At 35.5% G+C, this 27,989-nt stretch overlaps 2 protein-coding genes across 4 annotated transcripts in view; both read right to left on the minus strand.

Annotated features, from left to right (window-relative positions):
• Positions 1 to 2,430, minus strand: part of LOC115451995 (eIF-2-alpha kinase activator GCN1-like) — a 21,622-nt gene extending 19,192 nt beyond the window's left edge. The window contains exon 1 of the mRNA XM_037439606.1: positions 2,206 to 2,430. The gene's annotated coding sequence lies outside the window, so the exon portion shown is untranslated. The remainder of the gene's footprint in view (positions 1 to 2,205) is intronic.
• Positions 850 to 27,748, minus strand: LOC115451994 (caspase Dronc-like). Of its 3 annotated transcripts, XM_037439607.1 has the most exons (7): positions 27,240 to 27,709; positions 8,346 to 8,951; positions 6,232 to 6,396; positions 5,937 to 6,118; positions 5,424 to 5,650; positions 2,580 to 2,788; positions 850 to 2,482 (listed from the first exon to the last, which is right to left on the minus strand). In XM_037439607.1, the coding sequence occupies exons 1-7, from the start codon at positions 27,448 to 27,450 to the stop codon at positions 2,271 to 2,273; spliced, it is 1,812 nt and encodes a 603-aa protein (XP_037295504.1). In that variant the 5' UTR covers positions 27,451 to 27,709; the 3' UTR covers positions 850 to 2,270. The 3 variants fall into 3 exon arrangements, with proteins under 3 accessions (XP_037295504.1, XP_037295506.1, XP_037295505.1); XM_037439609.1 differs by lacking the exon at positions 8,346 to 8,951 and having other exon boundaries at positions 27,240 to 27,698; XM_037439608.1 differs by lacking the exons at positions 850 to 2,482; positions 2,580 to 2,788 and adding an exon at positions 6,846 to 7,014 and having other exon boundaries at positions 27,240 to 27,748.
• Positions 27,749 to 27,989: the final 241 nt, after the last annotated feature.

Here is a 27,989-nt window from a genome sequence, read left to right on the forward strand (position 1 = left end):
ATATTGTTATTAAATATATATTTTTTTTAATAAGTCTTTTCTATACAAAGACTGATTATTTATATAAGCTAATACACGCACATCGCCGTAAAAGTGCGGAGAAAACCACATAAAAGTATTTAGCAATAACTAAAAATTAACGAAAAAAAAAAACAATAATACTAAAAAATTTATAAAAACTATGAAACAGTGTACAGCGTGCATACGCCTACATTTACAAACATAATATTTTCATTTCATATTTTGTCATAGATCTCGGTCAATATAATTTAGATTATAAATTTTAAGGCCGATGCAACAAAATGATCGGTCGTTCGTCTATTATACATTGATAATTCAATGAGTCAATATAAAGTAAAATATGTCACGGAAATTTAAAACTGTTACCCAGTAAATGTCAAAATTGTAGAAAGGTACACATGAGACGTTTATGTAGTTAATTTCTAATATTGGCGTTAACATTGGGTTGGACAGGGTGTGCAGGACTGTTTTTCCAAACCGTCTGATCATCGAGGTAATCCTTTACATTATAATACCCCTTTGACATTAACTCGCGCTTAATATGACACTTAAATTTGTAGCCGGGCAGATTGGTTACCAATTATAATGCAGTTTTCACTTGTAATGTGCAAATTCAAACATACCCTATTAATATAATTGCAAATATTACATCATTTCTCCATTCAATTCCTACTGGATACTTCATATTGCTCTAGATAAGGTTAGTTTATCTAAAGGGTATATCCATAAATCACTTATCCACTTACGAGATAATGTATATATGTAGCTTGTTATACGAACCAGAAACCCATAAGCATTTGAAATAAATAATAAAGAAAACTCTACAAGGAACATTATCCTACATTTAATGATACATCTTTCAGCAGCTCAGACCTTCTTAGCATATAAATTAAACTAATTTATTTTTGAAACAGTTCCATTTTATAATTTTTTTTTTTGTTTGCAATCATATATTTGAGCACTCATTTTTCGTGTCTTCGATGATTACAAGTATTCTAGTAATTATTCCAACATAGCAACTAGATAATGATACTTGCAAATGTTTTGGAAGTTGTATTCTGATATCGATACAAGTCTTAAAATTGCACATTCATTCTGATAATGGAAATTCCATCATGAGGGTATTACTATATTGAAAATGTAAATCATAGAAGTTTGACACGCGCTGTCATTGTTGTAAAGCGACATCTGTTGGAGGCAATCGGTACAAGTTATTAAGAACCATATACATACAGAAAACGATTTTAAAAACATCATACCTGGAACGATTTTAAGAACATCATACCTGGTTATTGTAACAAAGTATGACAAAACACGACAACAACGGCCTAACCAATAAAATATTCACTAAATGAGTTTTGTAAGGAAATCAATTAGGCTATCGTCCAAATGATCAACTTGTGAGAAACCAATATTATTTAATTATAATAAACTAATCTAATTCGGATTTTCATTTAATCTTTAAAAATAATTGTTCTTGTATAATCGCGTACAAAACCGTGTTTACTATTATTTCATACCTCATTTTTGTATTTCGTTCCCTTTTTATTTTTTTCATCACTTTATATAAATTTATAATAGTAATTCCTAACCTAACAAGGTGACGAGGAAATTATTCACATTCACATATAGTAAGAGCCACGAATTTATAAAGATTATCAATAATGCCCGGAAGCTTTAATTTATTACAATGGTGTATCACCTTGAGTATTCTTCAAATCGGAACACACACAGTACTTGTATACTGGTGCTTGATGGTAAAAGACAAAACTAAGTAAAAAGAAGTTGTGAAGGCCCCCGTATAAGAAAGAGGCTGAGTAGTGATGGTACTTGGGTCCATCTAAAATGCCACATCATATGTACTTGTCTTTACTTCTATCAACCAAATTGGGTAGTTAATGTACACCCAATCTTACTATCATAATATTTAGTAACGCAAAACATCCGAGTATAAATACCATCATACTATTTTTTAATTCTCGTCAATTATTTACTTAATTTATTACAACCTGGAATAAATTTCAATTGTATCTTTTACATGAATCTATAGATTCGTATAATAAATTATAAACGTTGCGACATCTTTCGACGACAGGACGATAGGAGGTCGCCAAAACACAAATATCATTTTATGTTAAAGACTATCATTTATGCCTAAGACATAGCTTGAGCTAAATCATTGACCTGTGTTGCGCTGCGCTTGGTAGACATCGGCTTAGTGGCGCAGGTCAGCGAACAGGGGCCCGCGGTCATTCGTACAGCCCCGGGTGCAGGTACAACTTCTTGTTGAACCCGCGGCTGTCCACCGACGACGTCTGGATGCCGTACTTCTGCTGCAGCCTCTCGTCCACCAACTTGAACAGCTTCTCCACGTGGCAGTCATGCGCAGACTCCGCGAACACTTCGCACAACACCTGGATGTACCACGAGCCGTCGAACTTGTCGCGGTGCGACACAAAACCTGTGCGATATAATGCGTCAGTTACACTCCTATTAGAGTAGTATGTCTGTGTAACGGTATATGCACGTAAACTTTGGTGGGTGTTGCATGTACGTACCTGGCACGGTGGAGTGCACGACCAGCGTGTCGGAGTAGAGCGGGCGCAGGTCGACGGGCGGCGAGATGGGCGTGGTGGGCGAGGATGTGGCGGCGCCGGGCGGCACGGTGGCCGTGTCCACCGCCACGCGCTGCGGCCGCGGCGCGGACAAGGCGCGCACGTTCACATTTGCGGTCGCATTCACGGTCACGTAGTCTTCCACGACGCCTCTGCACACAATGCGTCATATTATGTGTTATTCATGTTTTGGAATACATATTAAGCGGGTACCAAAATATTCTTATACTTATCCACAATCATTTGCTTCGCTGCGTCGTTAATTGAATTAAATAAGTCAAAAAAATACCACATACAAATAAAACGTACATTATTATTGTTATGCACTAGCGCTCCGTCCCGACTGCGACTTGGGAACAGGAAATCAGGGCATTAAACTTATTGCTCGCGGTTCTATCCGCGAGAAAAGATTTTTTCCGCAATGCTGCTTGGGAGGATACTCAGAATGCTAAATAGGAGTTTTCTGTGATTTATCCAAAGCTTTTGATTGTGTTCACCACGATATTCTTATCAGGAAATTAAGCCACTATGGGGTTAATGGCATTTCCCTTGAATTATTTAAATAATATTTAAGCAATAGGGTACAAATTGTTGATGTCAATGGAAAACAATCTCCTGGTTTTATTGTTACAATAGGAGTTCCACAGGGCTCAATTCTTGGACCTTTTCTTTTTTTTATTTATATAAATGACTTACCTTATTTCATAAGGGACAAATGTGAGGTAGTGTTGTTTGCAGATGATACTTCCTTATTATTTAAAATAAAACGACATGAATTCTTTACGATGTAAATAACACTCTCTCAAAATTAGTGGATTGGTTTAGCGTTAACAATTTATTATTAAATAGTGAAAAAACTAAATGCATAAAATTCGTCACACCTAATGTTAAAGAAGTTAACGCTAACATTTTTATAAATAGTGACGAGGTGAGCCTTGTGGATACAACCAAATTTTTGGGTATCACACTGGACTGTAAACTTCAGTGGGGCCCTCATATATCTGTCCTAGCTAAAACGCTGAGCGCCGCAGTTTTTGCAGTGGGCAGAATACGCCAACTAACTGATATTGAGACAGCTAGATTGGTCTATTTTGCTTTCTTTCATAGTTTGATGAGTTATGGAATTTTACTATGGCGTGGTGCTGCTGACATTAATACTATATTTGTTCTACAAAAAAGAGCGATAAGATCTATATATTTGCTAAGCCCTAGATGTTCGCTACGAGAAATATTTAAAGAAGCAAATATAATGACAGTAGCTATACAATTCAGTTTCGCTAACTTAGTGTATGTCCATAAAAATATAAAAAAAAAATCAAAAAGTTTGCGATATCTATAGTTTAAATACTAGAAACAAAAATAAATTACTTAATCACAAAACGAGGCTCCAAAAGATCAGCAAGTCTTTTAAGGGTTACTGTATACATTTTTATAACAAAGCTCCCACTGAGATCAAATCCTTAAATATTGCGAAATTCGAAGCCACTATTAAGCGCAAATTGTGTAATAAAGCTTATTACAAGATCTCAGAAGACCTAGAGGATATAAATGCCTGGGACTAGGCATTTTTGTGTAACTGTCTGTACCTGCGGCGGCGTCGTGTGACGGGTCGGCCACTTCCCTACAATATGGTTGAGGAGGCCGATGGCTGGCACATGCGTCATACTCGTGAACGGGTGCTGCTTGTGTGGACTGTTCTGCCCATTTCGCTTACAATTTCTAATTTCTAATTGCTAGAGGTGCTGGGAGGAAATAATTATAAGGATAATAGGGAAATTTCATGATTCCTGAGAGGGTTGTGCAGTCACATAAAAATTTAAATTAATTTATTCCTTATTTCACGAGCCCATAAATGAACTGCTCTAAACTTCTTTTTTTTTCTCTTCTCATTTTATCATGTACTGTAATCTTTACCTTAAACTGAATGAAAAGAGCAACACCAGAGTTTCTTGCCCGTTCTTCTCTGGTGAAAACTGCTTTCCGAACTGGCGGTAGAGTTAATATTGACGGAATCTAAATAATGTATATGTCGGAGGAAGCTATGTGTCCGGTTGATTGTTGTTTGCGTGCATAACGCACAATAATTGTTAATCTAATTTTATTAGATTTGTTACATTTTTCTATTACTTAAAACCTTACGCATTAGCCATAATGTAATAGAAGTTTATTTAAAAATTATAATTTACGAAACGACCAATCAGAGCAAGGCACGTGCCTCGAGCGGGGTCGAGGCGCCATCTTTACTATTCAGGTAGGCCATGAGTGCTTTGGACGTTCGTTGGAGGAATCATGATATTGACTGGTCGAGTTGATCGAGTTGGATCGTTGAGAATATTTGTTGGTTAAAGTAAGATCGGTGCCCTGAACCCGCTGCTCGGTCTTAATTGTCCACTTTTCTATCTTCATTATTGTAAAGTGACAAATATTGTTTAATTTGAATTCGAATATAAAAATATCTGTGATCATTGTGTTTTGTGCTCGCATTTTACCCTGATAACGCCCACTAAGTCCGCAACCACTAATGATGATGTCGACGGGAATAATGCTTCTCCGACATATATATAACATTTTACAGATTCAAATAAATCATTTCATTTCAATGAAAGGACCGCTTTATATTTTTTCGAGATAATACGCTATGTCCTTCCCAGAGCCTCAAACTATCTCCATACCAAATTCCACGGAAATCTGTTGGGTAGTTTTTGAGTTTATCGCGTTCAGACAAACAGACACACGCGGCAAGTGACTTTGTTTTATAATATGTAAAGATGTATGTTTGAGACGAACCTGCAAACCTGGAATATGAACACCTTGGGCACGCCGAGTAGCTGGGGCATGTTCTTGTGGTTGAAGAACTCAATGATGTTGCCGTCGGTGGTGAGGAGGCCGTCACTGCAGCGGATGGACGTGTTGGCGTTGAGCTTCTTCTCGTACCCGTGCGACGACACCACCGTGAACACCACCTCCGCGCCCACCAGCACGCTGCTCAGCGACTTCAGCGTCTCATTCGTCTCCTGCACACGTCACAACCGGCCACACCATTAGCGCACCACTCTTATGTGTCACTGGGCGTCATGAGACTTAACGTGTAACGCCTCAGAGTTACGAACGCAGTGCTATACCACCCAGTTGTATGTAGTTCAAGGTTCAGATGCTGTGGCTACTGTCAATGGGCAGACATGATGTTGGCGAATGGTTTTTTATTTCCGTTATTTATATGATCAAAAAAAATGTGAAAAAATACCTGAACACATCGTACATTAACATATTGTTTTTATACAAGATAGAGCGAGCACTCACTTTCAGCGTGAGGTTTATGTAGGTGAGCACTTGGAAGTCCATCTCGGCGAACAGGTACTTGAGGTTCTTGGTGTCGACCTCGACGCCGTGCCGGTACTCGTCGGTGCCGTACGCGAAGTTCACGTACGAGAGCAGCAGTAGCACGCGGCGGTACCGCCCGCGCGTGTGGTACAGCTTGATGCCTGGTGATACCATCCTTTGATTTATTTCTCTAGTTTAATGTACTCGATAAAATGTACGAAGCAGTGGCGTACCTTATACAAGAGACTTCACTTTGACAAACATTAACGCTTACCTTTCTTTTCGTCTTCTTGGAAGAAGCCAGCGCTCTTCTTGACATGGAATTTGGGTATGTCGAGGGAGAGATCGGTAGCATCGTTGCTGGCTCGTGGCGAGGTCGCCGCAGCGGGCCACGACTGCGGACTGAACGAGGACGGAGAGCTGACAGGCTGCCGCATATCTGTTTAGACACGTCTCATTTTGAGTATACATGGAACATGCTTTTATCCTATTTTTTTGGCCGAGGTAAACGCGTATCACTTCCACCACTCGGGGGTGGATGGAACAGTTATCTTGGCTTCACCAGACTTACAGTCCAGTGTCGACGCTCGGGGTATAGCATCATCTGAGCGAACATTAAGCCGAGTTCCTAATACTATATACACCCTACACCGGCAGACTGACCAAAAGCCGTGTGGCCTTCTTCGGCTCATACGAGACCCGGGGATTCTTGTTGCTAAGATAGCTTCGCGGGACCGTACATATGTGATGCCGCGTTTTGGCCCGTCGTTCTCCATGGGGACTAAAATGCCCCCGAGCTCTAAAGAACGCCCATGGCGTCTACGACAGTAGGTGACTTAGAATTAACGAAATTGATGATTTTAGAATGAGACAGCTAAGGCCCCTCACCCACGGCGACGTTGTGCAGCGATGTAGTAGCGATGCTTTCGCGCGTTAAAGTCGCGATGCGGTCGCAAACTGTGTGCCCTCGCCCACAAACCACGATTCAGTCGCGATGCAAACGCGATACAGTCGCGCTTTTGTCGCAATTCAGTAACAGTACAAAAATGCCTGCAATCTGTTACGGGGACCTTTTAAAAACACTTTTTAAAAAAAGACTTTTATTTAATTACACGAATATAGAAAGGTCCGAGAGCAACCGTCGCGTGGAATAATCAATTACAGATTGATGGGCCTGAGGTCCCATCAAATATATATACCTTTTATAAATGCTGACGGTGACAGCATTAGTGCTGTCACAGCCAGAACCCTTACAAAACAGGATTATAACAGATCGCTACAGTTTCAAGATGGACTCAGTTGAGGCAACATTAGTCATATTGTCTTTGGCGGTGCTTTTACGTAAGCAGCCGAAGCGTCGGCAACGAAAGCAGCGTCAATATTGGATACACCCATTTAATGAAGAGAGATCGCTTGGTGGACATTATTTTACAACGTTTAAAATACAAAAAAAACTATGAGCATTCATTCAGAAGTTGTTATAGAATGTCATATTCGACGTTTTGTGATCTGCTTTCCATTGTAAAACCAGAATTGACACCCAGAAATACAATGATTAGACAATGTATATCAGCTGAAGAAAGACTAACAATAACTGTAAGGTAAGAAAAACCAAATATTATGTTAAATTATCTTTTATTGGTTTTTGCACAGTAGTACTGTCTTCGATCGATTCAAAACAAATCCAGTAATCTGTAAGTATTATTGTTAGAACTTATTGTGTATACAAAACGCAAATTATTTTATATTTAACATCGTACGTCAGAAGGACATTCCAATTGTTATATTCTCTCTCTCTCTCTCTCTCTCTCTCTCGTATTTGCTGTATGTCGTGTAATTTGTGCATAAATAAAATCTTGTTGTATCCTACAAAAGTGCATTACTTTTCCCATAATAACCAACAATTATAATCATCGACTGCCTCGGTGGCGTAGTTGTATTGCATGCCCAGTACAATAGCGCTCAGAGGTCCTGGGTTCGAATCCCGGGTCGGGCAAAGTGATATTTGGGTTTTTTCTGCTCAGTATCAGCCCGGAGTCTGGAATTTGTGCCCGATATGGCGATAGGCTCGCCCCCTATCACATCATGGGACGGAATATACTTGGCGAAAAGTGGATGCCCTGGTTGCGCCTCTGCATACCCCTTCGGGGATAAATGCGTGAAGTAATGTATGTAATTATAATCATAACTAGGCACATTGAAGAAATACGTAAGTATAAGTTAAACTGTAATCAACAGGATAATTTCAAGATTAATCATATTAAAGTGTCTGTTATCTCTTTTTTTATTTTATGGCGAATACTTATATGTTTGTGATTATATCAGAATCTTGTGTAGAATCATCATTACAAAAATTATATTCATTATTATTTTGTTGCAATGAACTACCTGCAGTATTGGCATTGGCACGAGAAGCCGTAGGCGGTGTGAGGTACATATTTAGTAGTTGCGACACGCGACTTTCAGTGCTTGTACCAGCAGGTGTTGTGTTGTAGCTTTGGTATCCAGACTGATGCCCATAGTGACTGGTGGATGCAGATGTTGGTACCATACTGTTGTATTTGCAAAGCAAATTTATCATATCAGCTTGCGCATCGAGTTTATATTCTTCCTTTATGCAATTAAACAGTGAAAAAAGGAAAAGAAAAAAATGTTGATCTGGATGTTCAATGCTCGGCGTAAAGTTTTTCGATTTCTCAGTTAGAACTTCGTATAATTTTTTTTGTGCATCATCAACCCCATCATTGCTTTTAGGCTTCTTTGATTTAGGAATACCAAAAGTTTCCAAATAGCCTTCGCTGGCGTATTCCTCAGTATTTGTAGATAGACTTGGCGGTCTCATTTCGGTCAAAGGTGGTAAAAATGACAATAGTGTATAGTAAACATATTGTTTTCTTGGCTTGGCCCCGGACCCACTAGGACAATTTTTTTCCTTTAGCCATTCTCTGTTATAGGAATCTTTTATGCTTTTCCATTTTTTCTGGAGTTCAACAACTGAAAAAAGAAATACAAGTTTAATTTATTTTATTTTTCTTTTCCTTTACAGGTACTTAGCAACTGGACGTAATTTCACAGATTTTCATATGGATTTTAAATGTGGACATACTACTGCACGTAGAATTGTTAAGGAAATTGTGGAAGTAATATAGAATAAATTAAAAGACATCTCCATGCCAGAACCTACAGAAGAATCACATTTAAAAACCTCTGAAGGATTTATGAAACATGCTAATTTTCCTAACGTAATTGGAGCAATAGATGGAAAACATATAAGAATTATAAAACCATGTCATACAGGCTCAGAGTATTACAATTATAAACATTTTTTTTTTCTATCGTATTGCTAGCAATATGTGACGCTAATTACAATTTCATAGATATAGATGTTGGATGCTATGGACAGAGCTTAGATTCAACAATACATGACAGCAGCGAATGGGTGAAAAAGTTACGACAAGGAAATTATATACCTCAATCAAGACCTATATCTAGCAACGGAATACCTATACAGTTTTCGTTTATTGGTGATGAAGGATTTGCCTTATCACAACATTAGCAAAGATTATACGCTACGCTACGTAAATGCTTACCACGAAATAAGAGAATATACAATTACCGCTGGACGCGCGCAAGGAGTTATATTGAATTGTACTTGTTGAATAATTGCGCTGCCAAGCGCGTAAGTCGACACAAGTGGCTTTTTCTTTCTAGTAAATTTAATAAAAAAGGATTTATTTACATTGAGCGTCATTCGATTTCCATAACACCAACTTAAAATACTATTAAGATCGTCTTGAATTAACTTAACATCAAAACCGTTGTGAACTGTTTTATATATTTTAATGTCATCAGCAAACAGAGATATCTTAAAATTTTTTACTTGTTCAGTTACATCATTTATAAATTATAGGAAAAGCACTGGCCCAAGATGCGACCCTTGCGGTACGCCTGATTCGGAGAAGTACACCTCTGATATAGCGTTATTTACTGCCTCTGTTTGAGGCCTTTCGTATAAGTAGGATTCAAACCATTTAAGTAGGGATTCACCAATGCCACAATAACGTAATTTTTGCAATAATATGGAGTGGTCCACTTTATCAAATGCATTACTAAAATCTAGGTAGATTGCATCTACTTCGCGTCCCTTATCAATTTCTAGGGAAATGTCGGACACAAAGCTTGTTAAATTTGTTAGGATTGAACGACCGTGTCGGAAACCATGTTGATATTCAGATAAACTACCATTAATTTGCTTATAAAGTAAAGGGCAAACAAGTGACTCAAATATCTTTGAGAAACAGCTAAGAATAGAGATGGGTCTATAATTCCTGACAGAGGATTGATTTCCTTCCTTAAATACGGGAATAATTCGGGCCTTTTTCCATTCAACAGGAAACACAGAATCCTTAAGAGATCGATTGAAAATCAGAGTCAGGGGGAAAGTTAAAGCTCCAATACACCGTTTTACAAATAGCGGAGGTATGTTGTCAGGGCCGGCACTTTTCTGTTGGTCTAATTTTTTAATGGCTTTGCGGACTTCAGTTTCAGCGAATTCCATTTTAAATAGATCATAGGAAACAAACTGTGCCGGTATTAATACATCAGCAGAAGGAGAGGTCCTGGGTTTAAACACCGATGAAAAATATTTGGCAAATAAGTTGGCTACTTCAGAGTTTGAATTTGCAGATGTATCATCCAATTCCATGATAGCAGGCAATGATGATTTACCACATCTTTTATTTTTAATGTAACTCCAAAAAACCTTAGGATTATTTCGAATACCAGATTCAATTGCATCTTTATAATTATTATAACACTCTTTGTATAAGATATGACAATATTTGCCAAACAACTTGTATTCATATTCATCTCGAGGATTATTGTAAATGAGATATCTATTGTGTAGTTTATCTTTTTCTTTCAAAAGCTTGATTAAAGTTCCAGTAAACCAAGGTGGGTAGCGAGCTTTTTTAAAATAACGTTTGGGGACAAATTTGTTAATCGTTAGGTGTAGTATTTTGTAAAATTCAGACACCATAACATCAACTGATTCGCTATTACTCAGTTTCTCTGACCAGTTCACATTCTTTAATTCCTCAACTATAGCATCATAGTCACCTTTATAATAATTGAAATCATTACGAGGTGTAAGGCGATTAAAAATTATATAATGGTGAGAATATATTAAATTAGGACATATTATTAAATTAGGGTGTTTGTCCTCTAATCTTATTAAACTATCTGGAGGGTTGGAAATCGTAATGTGGTCTAGATTAGTAATAACTAAATCTAACAGTTTATTATCGCTATTAAAAATGGGGTTAATTTGATATAAACAGTTTATAGCCATAAAATCGACAAGGGATTGACCAAGTTTATTATTGCAACAACTAGGCGACATATAGGAACAATCATTTTTCTTGTTCTATTCGATGAATACAAGATTAAAATCTCCTAATATTATAAGGGTGAATATTTGAAAAGGGCATATTACGCGGCTCTAAGTAAATAACTACCTAGACAAATTTTATTTAGTGTTTTTTTTTATTTTTCCTAAAGCTTGGTTCGTGGGTTATATGTGCATGTGAAAAACATATCCGTATTGTAATAAATAGAAAAGCTATCCTCAAAAACATGCCTTAAATCTAATTACCATCCGTGTCACAATTTCCAAATTTTAGCAATCCATGTGCGAAAAGTAGTAAAAACTTTTTGAAGATCGTATTTTTTTTAAACTATTCAGATAATAGAATACATACACTACAAGCTACCCAAATTACAAACTATAAAGATCACTTTAATATTATTTTTAACCACTTTGAAATTTGTCCCGACACATTGTTCTACCTACTATTTGTTGAAATAGTCATAGTGTTAAAACTTAAACGGAACGTATCGGTGCCTGTTTTGTTTATTCTGCGGCTAGAGCTGAGTTTCCTCTCGCGACTCAAGCAGATTACACATCAAGAATTGATTATACGGCAGCTGCAGCTCGTATTTATGGTCGAAAAAAAGCGTTTGTCACAAATTTTTCTCATTTCCGTTTGAGCTTGCTGTGGTAAGTCTGTGTTGCTTATTTACAATTTGGATTAATTATAATTATCGTCATAAAAAACTGTCCTGTTTTATGGTTTCTTAAATTATAAAGTAGTATAAAGAATGTTTTATAAAATAAAATGTAGCAAAAACTACTTACCGTCGTTATAATTACCGTGTTTACCGTTTGAAATTTGGTAAACGGTAATTGGCAATAACAAATTGTAATTAGTATTGCGTAAAGTTGAAGTAAACAAAAATGTATTATTATCGTATTTTATACTTTGTTTATATAAACTTAAGACAATAAACGTTATGTGAACCCTAAAAAGTAAATAATAGTATAAAGAGTTATGCAATTAATGGTTTAATAAATTCTTATATTAGGAGAGTTCACTAATAGTTTATTTTTTATTTTATTAGCTTTGAATGAAGAGACGAGCCCTCCATTCGCCTGATGGTAAGCGATACGACAGCCTATAAACAGCAGAAACACCATCCAACACCTTGAATTACAAAGTATAGTTTGGTATTCCATTGCGCTCGCTATCCTGAGACAAGAGATGTTAAGTCTTAGTATGTCCAGCAGTTACACTGGCTACAATGTCTTTCAAACCGAAACACAACAGTGACTACACACTGCTGCTTGGCGGCAGAAATAGACATTGCCGTGGTCCCGAACCAGGCGGACTCTCACATATGAGAGACCTATCACCAGTCAATAGAAGTTTTAGATAAAACGAAGGTAGCTCTCTTGAGTGTTTATTTCTGCTGCCAGGAGACAGTGTGCACGCACTGTTGTGTGTCGGTTCGAAGAAAATTGTAAACAATGTAATTACAGGGCATCTTGAGACTTAACGCCTTATGATTTCTCAGGATGACAACCGCAGTGAAGTACCACACAGTACGTTGTAATTTAAAATTCCAGGTAGACTTGCTAATGTTTATGGGTGATCGTATCGCTTACCATCTCACTGTTTTTGAGTTTAAAGATGCCTGGGAATAAAAAAATCTAATGAAGAAGTATAAGCAAAAGCCTTAAGAATTGTGCTTAGAAGTAGATACACAAAAATTAAAGCTGATCCTATTATTATACGCCAAGGAAAAACAGAAAGAAAAACAACGATAAAAAAACGAAGAGCACAGAAAAAAATATTATCAGCTTAAGAATTAACACCAAGAGCTAGAAGACTGCAAAGAAAGAAATGTTGAAAAGATTTAAGATCTATCGGAATTGTTATATGAAAAATAAAATCAACTAAAAATAATATTTTGAACAAGTCGCATGTAAATGTATTTCTTAATTAAGGTTATGAGATAAACTGATAAATTATAACATAGGAACTTAAAAGATATTTAAACTTGAATTAGAATCAGATTCATAATATTTTTGAACAACAGGACATACGGGGTCTTCTGACAGATCGTCTAGCACAAGAGTTTCACTAACCCAACTCATCAATAATAGAGTCTTTATTCATAGTATTAGAAGATTCATTTTTGCTATCACATTGTAATTTTCCGACATACTTAGTATGTCTACAATTCATTTCAAACACCCGAAGCAACTAGTCCCTCTGAATATAAGGTGGTCCGTCGACATTCGACATATTGTATCATTTTAGCATTATTTCCTTGAAGAATTAAGTCAAGATCAATGTTTAACGCATTTTTATAATGGATTTTCTCATTTCTGTTGGTTTTATAATACAATATTATTGTAATAATTAAACAAGACTGTTATTTTGTTAGATGTATTTATTTTGCTGATCAAACTTTGTTGATTATTAAGAGCAAAATCGGTTAATCATGTTGCGTTACAATTATTATATATTATAATGGTGGCAATGAGTAGATATGTTTGTTTTCAATCTTTATATATTAGAGACTTATATATAATTCATAAATATAATATATTATATGATTTTAACGGTATTTATTTATTTACTTATTACCTACCAACCACCTACTATAATTACCATTTTTCAAATACTAATTACCATATGTGTCATTTCTCATTGCCATTCGTGAACATTTTCAAATCCAAATTCCGACCTGAATATCGATTTACAGACTGTGCCTTTGATTTAAATAGTATATAATTACGATAAACTTTACATCGAATCGATAAAGATCGCGATTGGGAGCAATATTTGAATTTATTTTAGGAACACCGAATATGTCTATTTTCAAATATTCACCCATAATATCCTGAGTATGATGGAGTACAGATTCAACGGATTCTAAAACACAGTTTAAGGGCTCTAATTTTAACGGGGGTGGCAAGTATGTCACACAGTGCTATATTTTTGACTGTATGATTAATGGTAATACGTAACAGAACCCATAAGTTTTCGTCCGATGTTTCCCACGTGCAAACTCGAGTTGACGGTATGTCTCGTGAAACAGCAATAAGAACCCCACCTCCATCCTTTTTTATGTTGTTACGAAAACACCTGTCTTTACGATATACCGACTATCGTGAATCAAAGATATCATTATCAGAAATGTTAGCATTTAACCACGTCTCTGTAAATACAATTACTTTGCATTACGTTTGACATCAATTGATTAGTTTTAGTGCGTAGTCCTCTTACATTTTGGTAATATATTTGAAGCATTCATAATAAGATATAACGCCAAAATACATACACAAAAAGAAATAATAGTTACAATAAAAATTTATACTAATTTGTTCAGTACATCAAGGTTTCTAATTAATACCGCTTGATTATGTTCATTCTTACGCACGTATATACGTCCATTGCGGATCCACACGAATTTATAAGATAGCTCTTTTGCCTTCCTTCTGGCCGCAGAATGCAAAGATTTGCTGAAAGGACAAACACAGGCCTGCGGGTTCCACCTATGCCTAAATGATGCGAGCTTAATTTTCACATCTTAGTACTTTAGTAAGTAAAATATTTTTTTCTTTTATGAGTGACAATAATTTTAGTAGTTACTATAAATTATTATTATATTATTATGTTTCAGACACAATAGGAAATAAAGCTATTTCTAGGCAAGAAAAGGAAACGCAACAACGCTGAAACTTCGGCTAAAGCAAGAGCTAAAAGGTTGGTGTACTAATGTTATAATATGCGTTTGTAGTTATGATTGTTGCTTTTTTTACTCATTAAACGCCAGAGCAACAGTTACTTAAAGGAAAAAAATGGAACCCTAAGCTAAAAACTCACAAAACGGTATTTATCCGCACCCGCCGCGATTGCGGGCCCGCAATTCCTAAAGCATGCAAATATAATATGTCAAAATTCAATTATCCCATTGAAATGTTACATGAGCTTTGCATTTTTTAGAGGACGCAATAAAATAAAATTGTATTTACTTATAACAATAAATAAAATAAATAAAAAAAATAATTTGTAGCAAATTATATTTCATACAAATATGTTTTTTTTCCCTTTGTCCCCAAATGATAACTCATACCTTTTCTACCTGCATAACATCCTCATGGCAAATAAAAGAGTTAGGAATAAATAAGTAAAGTTGTACGAATTTAACAAAAAAATTGCAGTGTTACTTAAGGCGATACCTCAAGGTCCATTTTCATACATTTTGTTTCGCCTTTAATCTGGGTAACTAAACAAGTATTGGCAAGTAAAGAATTTAAATTCACGTCTAGTTAGTGATTAGTTCTCGCAGTTGAAAGAAAAATGTAAAAATAATTAATAATCATGGATATTTCTGCCTTTAAAATTTCGTCATATTAAATTGTAAACTCTTTGGCAGAAATAAAAGTCATTTCATGTATGATGTACAATATAGTTTTTTTTCTTTTGATATAAGACGAAAGAATTGTTTTATATTTTGAAAATAAAGATTCCTACAATTGGGGGCACGTCCGGGATTTACCTAATAATAATGACTACCGAAAAAGATGTTGCGGCAACGAGCATTTCAACGTGGACGCCGGCCATGATGGCGATGGACGCGGCCTATGGAATAACAAAATTTAGCGGCGAAGATCGAACGTACACTTCCTCTAAATGGGCGGCCGACATTGAAGACAACGCGGAGGTTTTTGGATGGAACGCCCATCAGAAATTAATTATTGCTCGCCGATCACTTATTGTAACTGCCGAGTTATGGCTTCGGTCCGAGAAGGTGTTTAAAAGTTACGAAGATTTAAAAAATGCTCTTCTCAAGGAATTCCCAGACTCTCTGAATTCAAAAGAAATGCACGAGATGATGGCGAGTCGTCGAAAAAGGAAAAGACGAAACATTTTATCAATACATGCTCGCCATGAAAGAGTTAGGCAAGAGAGCAAAATTTCCAGATTACGTCGCCATACAATACATTATAGACGGCATATCTGACTACGAGAGCAATAAGGCGATATTGTACGGCATCACAACGTATGCCGCGTTAAAAGAAAAACTCGCAATTTATGAGACGATGAAATCAAAAATGAATAAAGCCAATATGGGCAGAAGGAGTGGTGTTGGTACGAGCAAAGAGGTCGTTTCCAATAAGCAAAACGCGGCAGCACCCGATCCGAAGAAGTCAGTGATAGGTCGTATATTATGTTATAAGTGTGGTGATAAGAATCACATGTCTAATCAGTGTCCAAACGGCGTAAAATGTTTTAAGTGTAATAAGTTCGGGCATACGAGTAAAGAGTGTACTAATAAAGTTGACGGAGCATCGAAACCGTTTACCAAAAACATTTGCGCAACGGGACATTCAATGTATGTGACCGACGACGTTGACAGCAGCGACATCGTAAGAGCTACAACCGAACCGGACGGACCGGATCGATCAAACGTTTTAAATATCAACGATGTTATGAAAACAAAAAAATCAGTAAAATTAGTCAAACTGTGCGGTGAGATAGTCAATACGTTAATAGATACTGGTTGTGATTATAATTTAATAACTTGTGAATTGTTTTTCGAATTAAACAATGTCTCGTACATCAAAGACAAAGTTATGCTAACTGGGTTAGGTTCAGCAAAAGTGTGCACACTGGGTAAGTTCACAACTTCTATTGAAGTAGATAACCATAGCTTTGAAACTTGTTTATACATTGTTCCATCAGGTGTTATTCCCTATAAATTAATATTAGGTCAAGCTTTTTTGCTAAATGCAACCATTTTATTGGATAGGGGTGCAGTCAGACTCATGCCACATAATGATTACAATCTGTGCATGTTAGGTTTGCCTACAGTTTCTGAAGAACCTATCTTGCAGAACCCAGTGGTTCAGGAGCTTGTTAACAACTACAAACCAAATAAAGTTAAGGAGGCACCCATTGAATTAAAGATGATCATGAAAGATGATATCCCAGTTTCTCAGCGTCCTAGAAGATTAGCTATTAAAGAGGAAGAAGTTGTTAAGCAACAAATTGAGGAGTGGTTAGAAAAAGGAATAATTAGGCCCAGTTATTCTGAGTATGCCAGCCCCTTAGTCCTAGTTAGAAAGAAAGATGGTAGCTATAGAGTTTGTGTAGATTTTAGAAAAATAAACCAAAAGATGGTCAAGGATGAATTCCCATTGCCTATTATAGATGACCACATAGATAAACTTAGCAAGTCTAGAATATATAGTACGCTTGATTTAAAAAATGGGTTTTTCCACTTACCAGTAGATAAGGACTCGGTGAAATATACTGCATTTGTAACCAGTAGTCCAGAAGGACAATACGAGTTTTTAAGAGCACCTTTCGGTTTGTCAATCTGTCCTAAGTACTTCAGTAGGTTCATTAACATAATTTTTAGAGATTTGATTCATGACGGGATAGTTTTAATCTTTATTGACGATATTGTGATTTTAGCTCAGGATGAAAAAGAAGCTCTTGAACATCTCAAATTAGTGTTAAAAGTAGCTTCTGAGTATGGGTTAGAGATAAATTGGAAAAAATGTCAGTTATTACAAAACAAGATAGAATATTTAGGCCACATCATTGAAAATGGTACTATTAAACCATCACCGAGCAAGACTGAGGCTATTTTTAATTTCCCTGAACCAAAGACAACCAAACAGGTTCATAGTTTTGTGGGACTGACTTCATATTTTCGTAAGTATATTGAGAATTATGCAGTAATAGCTAGACCATTAACAGAATTACTTAAAAAAGATAAATTATTTTATTTCGGAGAAGATGAAAGAAGAGCTTTTGAAATTTTAAAAAGTAAACTCTGCGGTGAACCTGTATTAAAGATATTCGAAGTTGGTTTAGACATAGAACTGCATACTGATGCCTCAAAGCATGGATTGGGAGCGATTCTCATGCAAAAAGATAGCAAAGATGGAAAGCTGCATCCCATTCATTACATGAGTAAGAAAACTAGTGCCACTGAACAAAAGTATCACAGTTATGAGCTGGAAGCGTTGGCAGTAGTAGAAGGTGTAAAGAAATTTAGGAAGTATTTGTTCGGAAATCATTTTAAAATAGTGACTGACTGTTCAGCATTTCAGAAGACATTGTATAAAAATGAAATTTCAACAAAGGTGGCTAGATGGGTCTTATTTCTTCAAGATTTTGATTATGAAATAGTACATCGAGCGGGATTGAAAATGCTACATGCAGATTCACTCAGTAGAAACCCTCATGTTTACCTTATCCGATCAGAGTTGCACTCCAGAATATGTAAAGCTCAAAAGGAAGATGAAAGTATAAATGCAATAAGAGAAGTATTAAAAGAGAAAGAATATAAAGACTTTTACATTGCAAATGATTTACTTTATAAAGGAGCTGAGAAGAAGTTAGTTATACCTGAAATTATGGAAACAGAAATTATTAGGAGAGTTCATGAGGGTAGGACATTTTGGGAAGAAAAAGTCAATTGACATTATAGAAAAAGATTATTACATAAAAGACTTAACCAAGAAAGTAGATAAAATTATTTTAGGATGTGTTCCATGCATCTTGGCCAGTAGAAAGGAGGGAAAACAAGAAGGGTTCCTTAACCCTATAGAGAAAGGAGACCTTCCACTGGCGGTGTTGCACTGCGATCATCTCGGCCCATTGGATATTACCAAGAAGTTATATAATTACATCTTGACCGTTGTTGATGCCTACACCAAATTTGTTTGGATTTATCCTACAAAGACTGTAACTGCCAAGGAGACAGTAGAGAAGTTAAGATTGCACCAGAAAGACTATGGAAATCCAGTTCAGATTATTACGAATAAAGGCACAGCCTTTACGGGGAAGGAATTCAAAGAGTATTGTGAAGAAGAAGGCATCAAACATCACACTGTCACTACAGGAATTCCGAGGGGCAATGGTCAGGTGGAACGTATACACCGTGTGATCATTTCAGTACTGACCAAAATGTGTGTAAAAGAACCCACACAGTGGTATAAATGTGTTAGTCAGCTGCAAAGAGCTATAAATAGTACTTATCATCGGTCAATTAATACCTCACCTTTTTACATATTCATTGGTACAAAGATGAGACAGAAGGAGGATATTCAGATTTTAGAATTAATTGAAGAGGAATGCAGACAAGATTATATAGAAAAACGTCATGATTTAAGACAAGAAGCTAAAGCACAGATACTAAAAGTACAAGAAGAAAATAGGAAGTCATTCAATAAAAAGAGAAAAAGAAGAACAATTGTATAAGGAAGGAGATATAGTTGCTATACGTAGAACTCAATTTGGAAATGCGTTAAAGCTGAAACCCAAATTTTTAGGACCCTACAAGGTTGTGAAAGAAGCCGGTAAAGGAAGGTATCATGTGGAAAAGGTGGACCTGAATGTGGAGGGACCACTTAAAACATCAACAGGTGCGGATTTTATGAAAATGTGGCCATGAGTTTGTTTTGTACTTTTTGTCAGTCTGGTAGTTCATTTCATTTTAATCAATAAATAGTCTAGGTATGAGGATGTGTGACCTATATCAAAGTGTCTCAGAGGTATGGTTTTGTCTTTGATGTGCCAGGATATTTTATATTAACCTAAGAAAAAAATATTCTGATAAATAGTTTAAGATTAACTTACTTTGAGATTATCTATAAAATTCCAAAGAAGTATAACTGTGTATTAATTTAACAATTTACTTTGTGTGAATACTGCATTAATGTTGTAGTTTAATAAAATTTTACTTATTTTGTAGTTCAGTATTAAAATCTGATGTCACGGTTTTAAAGTTGAAATAACTTTGTAATATAAAGTTTAAATATGTTTTAGACAATTAGAAAACAGTGATGTTGTAACTCAGTAATTTGGATTTTAAGTACAATTTCTAACTGTTTTGTCTATTACTTATAGATTTAAAATCTAAGAGCAAGTTGTTATTATATGTTAAGTTTGTTAAATGTAACATTCTAGATGTCAAGTATTATTGTCTTGGCATCCCAATCAACTGTAGTACATAATTCATCATCATAGTAGACTTAAATTATAATGTTGATTTGATTTCTTAGTGAAGTGTTATTCTTGATTTCTTAGCATTGTTTTTCATATTTGTGAAGTAGTTCAGTTACATTTAGCGTAGTCTGGGGACAGACTACAAGTCAGTATGGCCGAGTTGTGGGCCATATCCTTAATAAAAAAAAAAAAAAAAAAAAAGATTGATTGTTATCTATGGTAGTATTCTCTTTGGCAGAAATAAAAGTCATTTCATGTATGATGTACAATATAGTTTTTTTTCTTTTGATATAAGACGAAAGAATTGTTTTATATTTTGAAAATAAAGATTCCTACATATATATATATATATATATATATATATATATATATATATATATATATATATTTTAATTTTTAGGTAATCGAGCTTGAAACTACACTCAAAATAAATGAGGTTATTAAAAGCCGCAAAATTATAGATTTTCAATATTTCTTGGATCAAATTAAAACACTAAATAACCACAACAGAGCAACACGTTGTAGTATCGAACATTTACAACTATTGAAAGAGACTAAAGTTTGCTTGCAGTCAACATTTTTAATGAAGTATAATATGTGCAATATGGAATTTAAGCTATTTACCTCTAAGAGATATACTGATAGTATGGACGTATATCGTGGAGCTGTGAATGGAGCTTTGATGACTGGATTTGGTAAATCAAATTTAAACGAACAGTTAGCTTCCATAGATTTACCGATATTAACGCAAAATGTTTACATGAAATGTTACGACGAATAAGCTAAATGATTGAAATCAGCTGCAGAGGACAGGATGCAAGAGGCCGCTAGGGAAGAAACTGATAAAGCTGTTGCCTGTGGCGATGTAAAAGACGGTATTCCCATACTTACAGTCATAGCTGACTACTGTTGGTCGAAAAAAAAGTACAGAACCAACTATTTTGCTTCGTCGAGTGTCGCAAATATTATGCAAAACTATGGATACAAAACTGGTAAAGTGTTATACATGGATGTACGATCGATCGATTGATGATCGATGTCACTGAGAAGCACTACCTATTAAAAAAAAATACTATCCAAAAAATATAACCAACTTTCGAAAAAAGAAGTCTTTTATTTCTCACTTTTTAGTTATACACCTAGAAATGACATCTCATTACATACACCTTCTGACTCAAAATATAAATTCCAATATGTAATTTCTAATGACTTAATTAAAACTTTCAATACGCTAAATATTAAAAACTGCAGATCTATGGAGTAATTATGTGGTCCATTATAAACATCGTAGCACAGTAATTTTCCTCTTCCTTTCCTAAGCACATGGTAATTTTCCTGATTTATTGTCCGATTACGGAGTTCTGAGGGCCTACCATCATCTTTTATCGAGCGACTCAGTATTGATTCAGTTCAATATAGGTTCCTAAACTGAAACGGGCTATTTCGTACCATCATGTCATTAACTCACTATCGCATTTGAGTCGGAACTCGGTGGTCGAGTGAATGAAATTTGTCTCTGGTCTGTTCGCTACACTCAGAATAAGAACAAGCACTACACAACAAATTAAAAAGGGATAGCCCTATACGCACTGTATAAGTGTGTTTCGCTCGTTCAATACTTCGAGTTCTGCGTTCCGAAACCTTAGTTAGTTATTTCCCGATAAGTTACTGTTAATTTTGTTAAAAGCAAATAAATTAAAAATGACTAATATATACGAGCTGTTAATAAGTTAATTGAAAGGCGCGTATTAACTCGCTACAAACTTAATTTAATACCTTGGTTTAGGTGAAAATATTTTATCGTTTGTATTATTATAAAACTAAATTTAGATTTCTGTTTCGAGTTAAAAACGCACCTCTCGCTTTTGACAACAGTGTCGACTTGCGCGGTTATTGTTTATGTTTTAAATTCTTATAGTGTTAAACTGTGTTGTGATTAAAGTTTTTTACATTTGTGTTGTGTAATAAATAATGCGTAAGTATGCGTGCAAGTTCCAATGCATTTTTAACTAATTATTAAACTGTGGAAAAAAATCAATTCTAAAAATATATAACTTTTAAGAAATAAAGTTATTTAAGTGCCCTTTGTTTTATATTTTACAGTGAGTTGTCCCGTCGAAGAGTTAATTATACTCAATAGGAGAAATTATGGGAAATTTTATTCCAAAATAAATCGTTGGCAACGGGATACAACAAAACTTCCCAAGCTATAGAATTTTCGAGTGTTTTTTCCCGAACGCAAGTCAAGTGGCCACTTATACTTTCTAGGAGCACACATGCTGCAACACTGTTACATTTTAAAACTGATATTGCTTATTTTTTGTGTTTAATAACAAATAAGACCAATCCAGGCACAAAAATACTAACTTGTTTTGAATCGCTTATTTTATTTTTTTATTTTTTATTTATTTATTTAAGGTCAGCCAACAGCTGTTTACAAATCTCATTACAAACTTAAATTATTTGGCACCATGAACATGTGCAACAGCCACTTAAAGGCTAACACAACATGCACAAATAACGGTTGGAGTATACATTACAAAATTATGACAAAATTAAAATGTTTTTACAAAATAATTAGCTAAATTAAAAAAAAAAAACGTAAAAAAAAGAAAATACTAAAATTAAATTAATAGAAGCATATATGCGAAGTTATACAATCGAAGTTTAGAAACATTGTAATTAAAATTTTTAAGAAGTGCAAATTAGTTATTAAGTCTAGTAGGGTTGTTTGTTAATATTTTGATGAATTTATTTTTATTTTGTACAGATAACCGACTCAGTTTAGGTTCAATTGTACATAATGGTACGACACAGAACGAATGATAGTAGATTCCGATTAAATATTGAAGTTGATTAGGCGGTGACGTATATTGGTCGTGTTTGACGACATCATGGTACGAAATACCGAACCAGTTTAGTTTAGGTCCTGAACTGAGTCGGAATAAGAGATGATGGTAGGCCCACTGGTGCCATCTTTCGGCTTCATGATGAGCTCCACTTTACTAAAGGGTACTTTCTAAATGCAAATGCTTAAATTTTTTAAGCATTTGCATTTAGAAAGTGAAAATAACAATTTGTAAAATTGCCGTTAAAATTTGTTATAAATGTTTTTTTTTTTATAATTACAAAATGATACATATAAACTATTTCATGAAGAATTCTTATACAGGGTCATTTTGTGACCCTAGACTTAAATGTAACTGCGAGAAAGTCATCTTGAAAGAAGCAGTTTACTATAAGTTACTCTAACCTAAGGTCAAAAACAAAAAAGTAAAATTTTCAAACAAAATAAATATTCAAATAGTCATTTTATTTTTACACACCCTTTTGCCACTACTACTATACTAGAATTCGTCGGAGCGGCAACATCGCACACAGTCATTGATAATATTATGCTCACGCACACGAACAAGTGATGCACACTTGGAGCGCAAGGGTAGTTCGTCGCACCGCGCGCGCCGCGCCGCAACCGAACAGCTGATGTCGGCGCTTTAACTACCTAGGGTTTTGTGTCGTGCCACATCACTCAATAAACAATTAGACCAGCAGCGACAACGCTACGCCGACGTTACAAAAAGACACATACCTAAACATCATTATCATCATCAGCCACATAAAGTCCACTGTTGAACATAAGCCTCCCCTAAAGATTTCCAGACGGACCTGTCGAAAGCTGCCTGCATCCAATGTGTTCCCGCGACGTTTATCAAGTCGTCTGTCCACCTTGCAGGTGGACATCCAACGCCAACATAAACATCACGCACTAATCATCACATTTCATTAGAACAATATTTTCTATGCTCAAACTATCATCATAAGCAAACGACACTAATCAAACAACCACAACTGCATAAGTTAGGTACACATAACACATGATTACCGTAATTTTAAAGTTATTTCATTCTTTTAAATCAAAACACACACATTCTAATGTAGGTAGTTCATCCATTTTAGTAGATAAGTAGGTATAATAAATACGTTCAACGGTTAGTTTTATAACACTCATAACAATAAAATATCATTCTGCAAGTCTGGCAATTCACACGAACAATTAATAACGAAGTTACAATCTTAATAATAATTAGGTAATGTGATAGTTTGAGGTAAAAATGTCGAGCGACGGGATGCGTCACAGCGCGACGCGGCGTCTTAATAGGTATCTAAACATGTACTTAAAATAGTAAATGCGTTTACCAATACCTAATGATGATTTGTAGATTGCTTGTTCCTTTAAAAGTTGTTTCATACTTCAAAGTATTTTTAATACAGTTAATTTGTGACTACCTCGGTGCCGCAGTTGTATTATAGTACGGATGCTTTGCTAAGGTCACGGAATCGAATCCCGGGTCGGACAAAATGATATTGGATTTTTCCATTCAGTACCTATCGCAAATTCATAAATCCACATTAAAATCGTAATGACAGCCTCCGATAGAAACATAATCAATAGATTGTGATTAGTTCAGTTTCGCGTACGCGTCAACGATGCAACTTCGCGATCGTAAAATATTCAAAATGCTAAAAATATTTCTAAATATGGACTCTATTTTATACGTGTTAAGGTCGCATTTAGGGGACTACTTTAAATTTCTTTGTAGTACCTGGCCGACCAACACGCGACACACGAGTTTAGCGAATTCCACAAAGTAGCGGCAAAAGTAGTGTTGCCTGATGTCCCAATTTGCGCGGGACGTCCCGATTTTCAGAGTTCTGGAGACGTGACCCGTTTTGCGCCAATAAAATGATTAAAACCATTAAGTATTATAAAAAAATAAACTACGCATTCATCACTGTGTTGAGTACGACAATGCAACCAAAATAGCACGTATCATCGCACTAGCGCTGAAGGTACAGTTTTGTTTATTGTGCAATATCTTGTTTATTTTATACCCTGTATGCCTATTGAAAATGAATGACTGAATCCAAAATCCCTATTAAACTTTATTACTTAATTATTTTTTTCAAAAATACTAAAATATTGCTGTGTATTATTTTAATTAGGTAGACTTTTCATTTATCATTTCATCATAAATCATTACTTATTTTATTTTGTAATACAATTGTGTGTTAAATCTGTTAGAACATCATGTAATAAAATAAATCTAATATCAGAAAATTTGAAATGCTGTGTCGTTTTAGCAAGCTTTTTGGTAAAAAAGTTTATACTGACAACACTGCGAGTTTAGGCGAGAAAGAGTACGACTATTGTATTGAATAATCGCGCGTTCTTCGGACTCGGTCAAAGGCTCGGACGCATTGCCATAGTGTACCTATCTAGCAAAGAAATGGTACAGAAAGTATAATATGACGTTCGGTAATGTCTACGTAGTCTTCTTTTAGATATTATGACAAACCGAAATATTAATGTTGGAATTAAAATAAATGTCGGAATATCATGGAGAATCTAAAAAATACGATACCAATAGATTTAAATCTTGTAACTTTAGTAATTATGTATGTAACTTTTTTGGTAAGAAAACTATTTTATTAACGAAAATAACGTTTATAATTGACGAAATATTTTTTGTAGTAATTAATTATTGACTCAATGAACTGCTGCAACCAAGCCAGTGAACGTATTGGGAGTTCATTTGTGAGCTGACCTTCTGATCCCTATAGGTTCGGTAATAATATTATCAGCTGTGACGTAGTTCAATCACTTCAGCTAAGCGCGCTAAGAGACAGCGTGATCAAAAAACCATAAATCTAAAATCGGGATTATTGACGTAAATATTCGTTACTTATGAATAATTCTTTGCACGGTGTTAGCAGAGGTCACCACGAACCTGTGGTTTCATTTAGTAACGCAATGTCGAAATGACCCTGTATATTTAATAATAGAATTCTTCATTTATCATAAATTCATAAATCATTCAGTTACATTCCAATTAGATAATTAAAGCGAAAAGATCAAAATTGGTTGGTCTGACTATAAAGATAGCCGACGCGCTAACTCTACGCACACAGCTACACACGGTTCTGTGTGAGTGAATTTTGCGAAGAATTACCTATAGTTGACTTCACGCGCTGCACGTAAACGCTCTTAAAGGTAATTTTGCAAAATGTAAACGGTGTGATAAAAAAATTTCACGGAGAGGAGGTAGCATTACTTCACTGAAACTTCATCTCAAATTAAAACACAGAGGTTTTCTGAACACCCATGTTCCCCAATTAGTTCATCGATAATTATTAACCGTCGATGACGACGAACGATAGTTAGTAATCGTCGCCCTACTGTATTACATAATATTTTTATTTTACTTTAATTTATTATCCTGCCTCCCAAACGTAGTTTTTTTTTTTGCCATATTATTTTGGCCCTTAAGGTGGTCGAGCGGGAACTTTGCTAATTGTACGTTTGGTATATTAAGTAATAAATTTAAAAATTTTAACCGGCCCATAAACGTTAATATCGAATTTGCAACGAATATTGTTAAAGCATGTTGCGTATTGCACAATTTCATACGTAAGCGAGATGGATACAAGTTTGATCACACTTTGAGTATAGTTGGGTTCCATGATCCACCTGCCAGTGATAATTTACCTTTAATTGGAGGACGATAAAGTAACTATAATTGGAGAACTAAGTGGTACTGCAATTCGAAACATTTATACTGATTATTTTACCGGTGAAGGTTCTGTACCGTGGCAAGATTCAAAAATTTGAAATAATCTAACCTAATTCATGACAATATTCAAGAATCAAATAATCAAATTTGCAAAGGAGATAAATTAATGTTCAGAAAAATCAAATAACAACAACTGATTACCTCCTGTTTTGAAATAGCCTAAAAATGCTACAAGGAACTAGAAAAATCTGTAAATTTAACTTGATTCACTCATTCTGGAACATCTACATGTACAATGATAAAATATTTTCATTTCATTAAATTAAATAACTTACCGCAGGCATTCTTTTCTTCATTTGTTTGTTCTCCAAATTCTGAATTAATTATTTCATTTATCTCTTCCCATGCCTTTCTTTTTGCAACCTTATTGGAATATTCAGGAAGGCGCGAGTCCCATATAATAGGACGGTTTTGAATAGCCACAATAAAAGTTTCTGTGTCGAACGACTCCATTTTGCGCACGTGACAAACAATAACTCTCACCATCCGTCTGTGTTGCACTGATTCACGGCGCGGCGGTTCTCCACTCACGCGCTACCCTCCCACCATACTTCTCCCGATATCGTCCGACACGATCTCGCGCTTGCATCGATACAGTCGCGATGCTGTAGCGCGTTAGTAGGGCGTTGGCATCGTTTCTGTAGCGCGCTGCAAATGCGACCAAAGCGCGTCAGTACTCAGTAGTGACGTTGTTACGCGTTTACGAAGCGCGCGACTGCATCACTACAAAAAGTCGTCGTGGGCGAGAGGTCTGAGACGTGGTCCAGTCTGACGCAACTTCATAGTAAAAAATAAATGTATGAAACGGGGCTAAATTTTAATGGCCACTATATTTGTCTCGCTCACTTTCTTAGTGTTCCTCACTCGCTCCCACAATGTCATTCAAATCATTATGTTTGCGCTATGTTTCAATCAAATGTTACCGGCGGTACCACATTTTTTAGGCGAAAATGTGTTGATTTACCATGTGTAGAACTGCAAATAGGTGTTTGAAAATGTTTATTCGGATTTAGTGTTATTCGGGA

Source organism: Manduca sexta, chromosome 17 (genome assembly GCF_014839805.1).
Source record: "Manduca sexta isolate Smith_Timp_Sample1 chromosome 17, JHU_Msex_v1.0, whole genome shotgun sequence".
Classification (NCBI taxonomy): Eukaryota; Metazoa; Arthropoda; class Insecta; order Lepidoptera; family Sphingidae; genus Manduca; species Manduca sexta.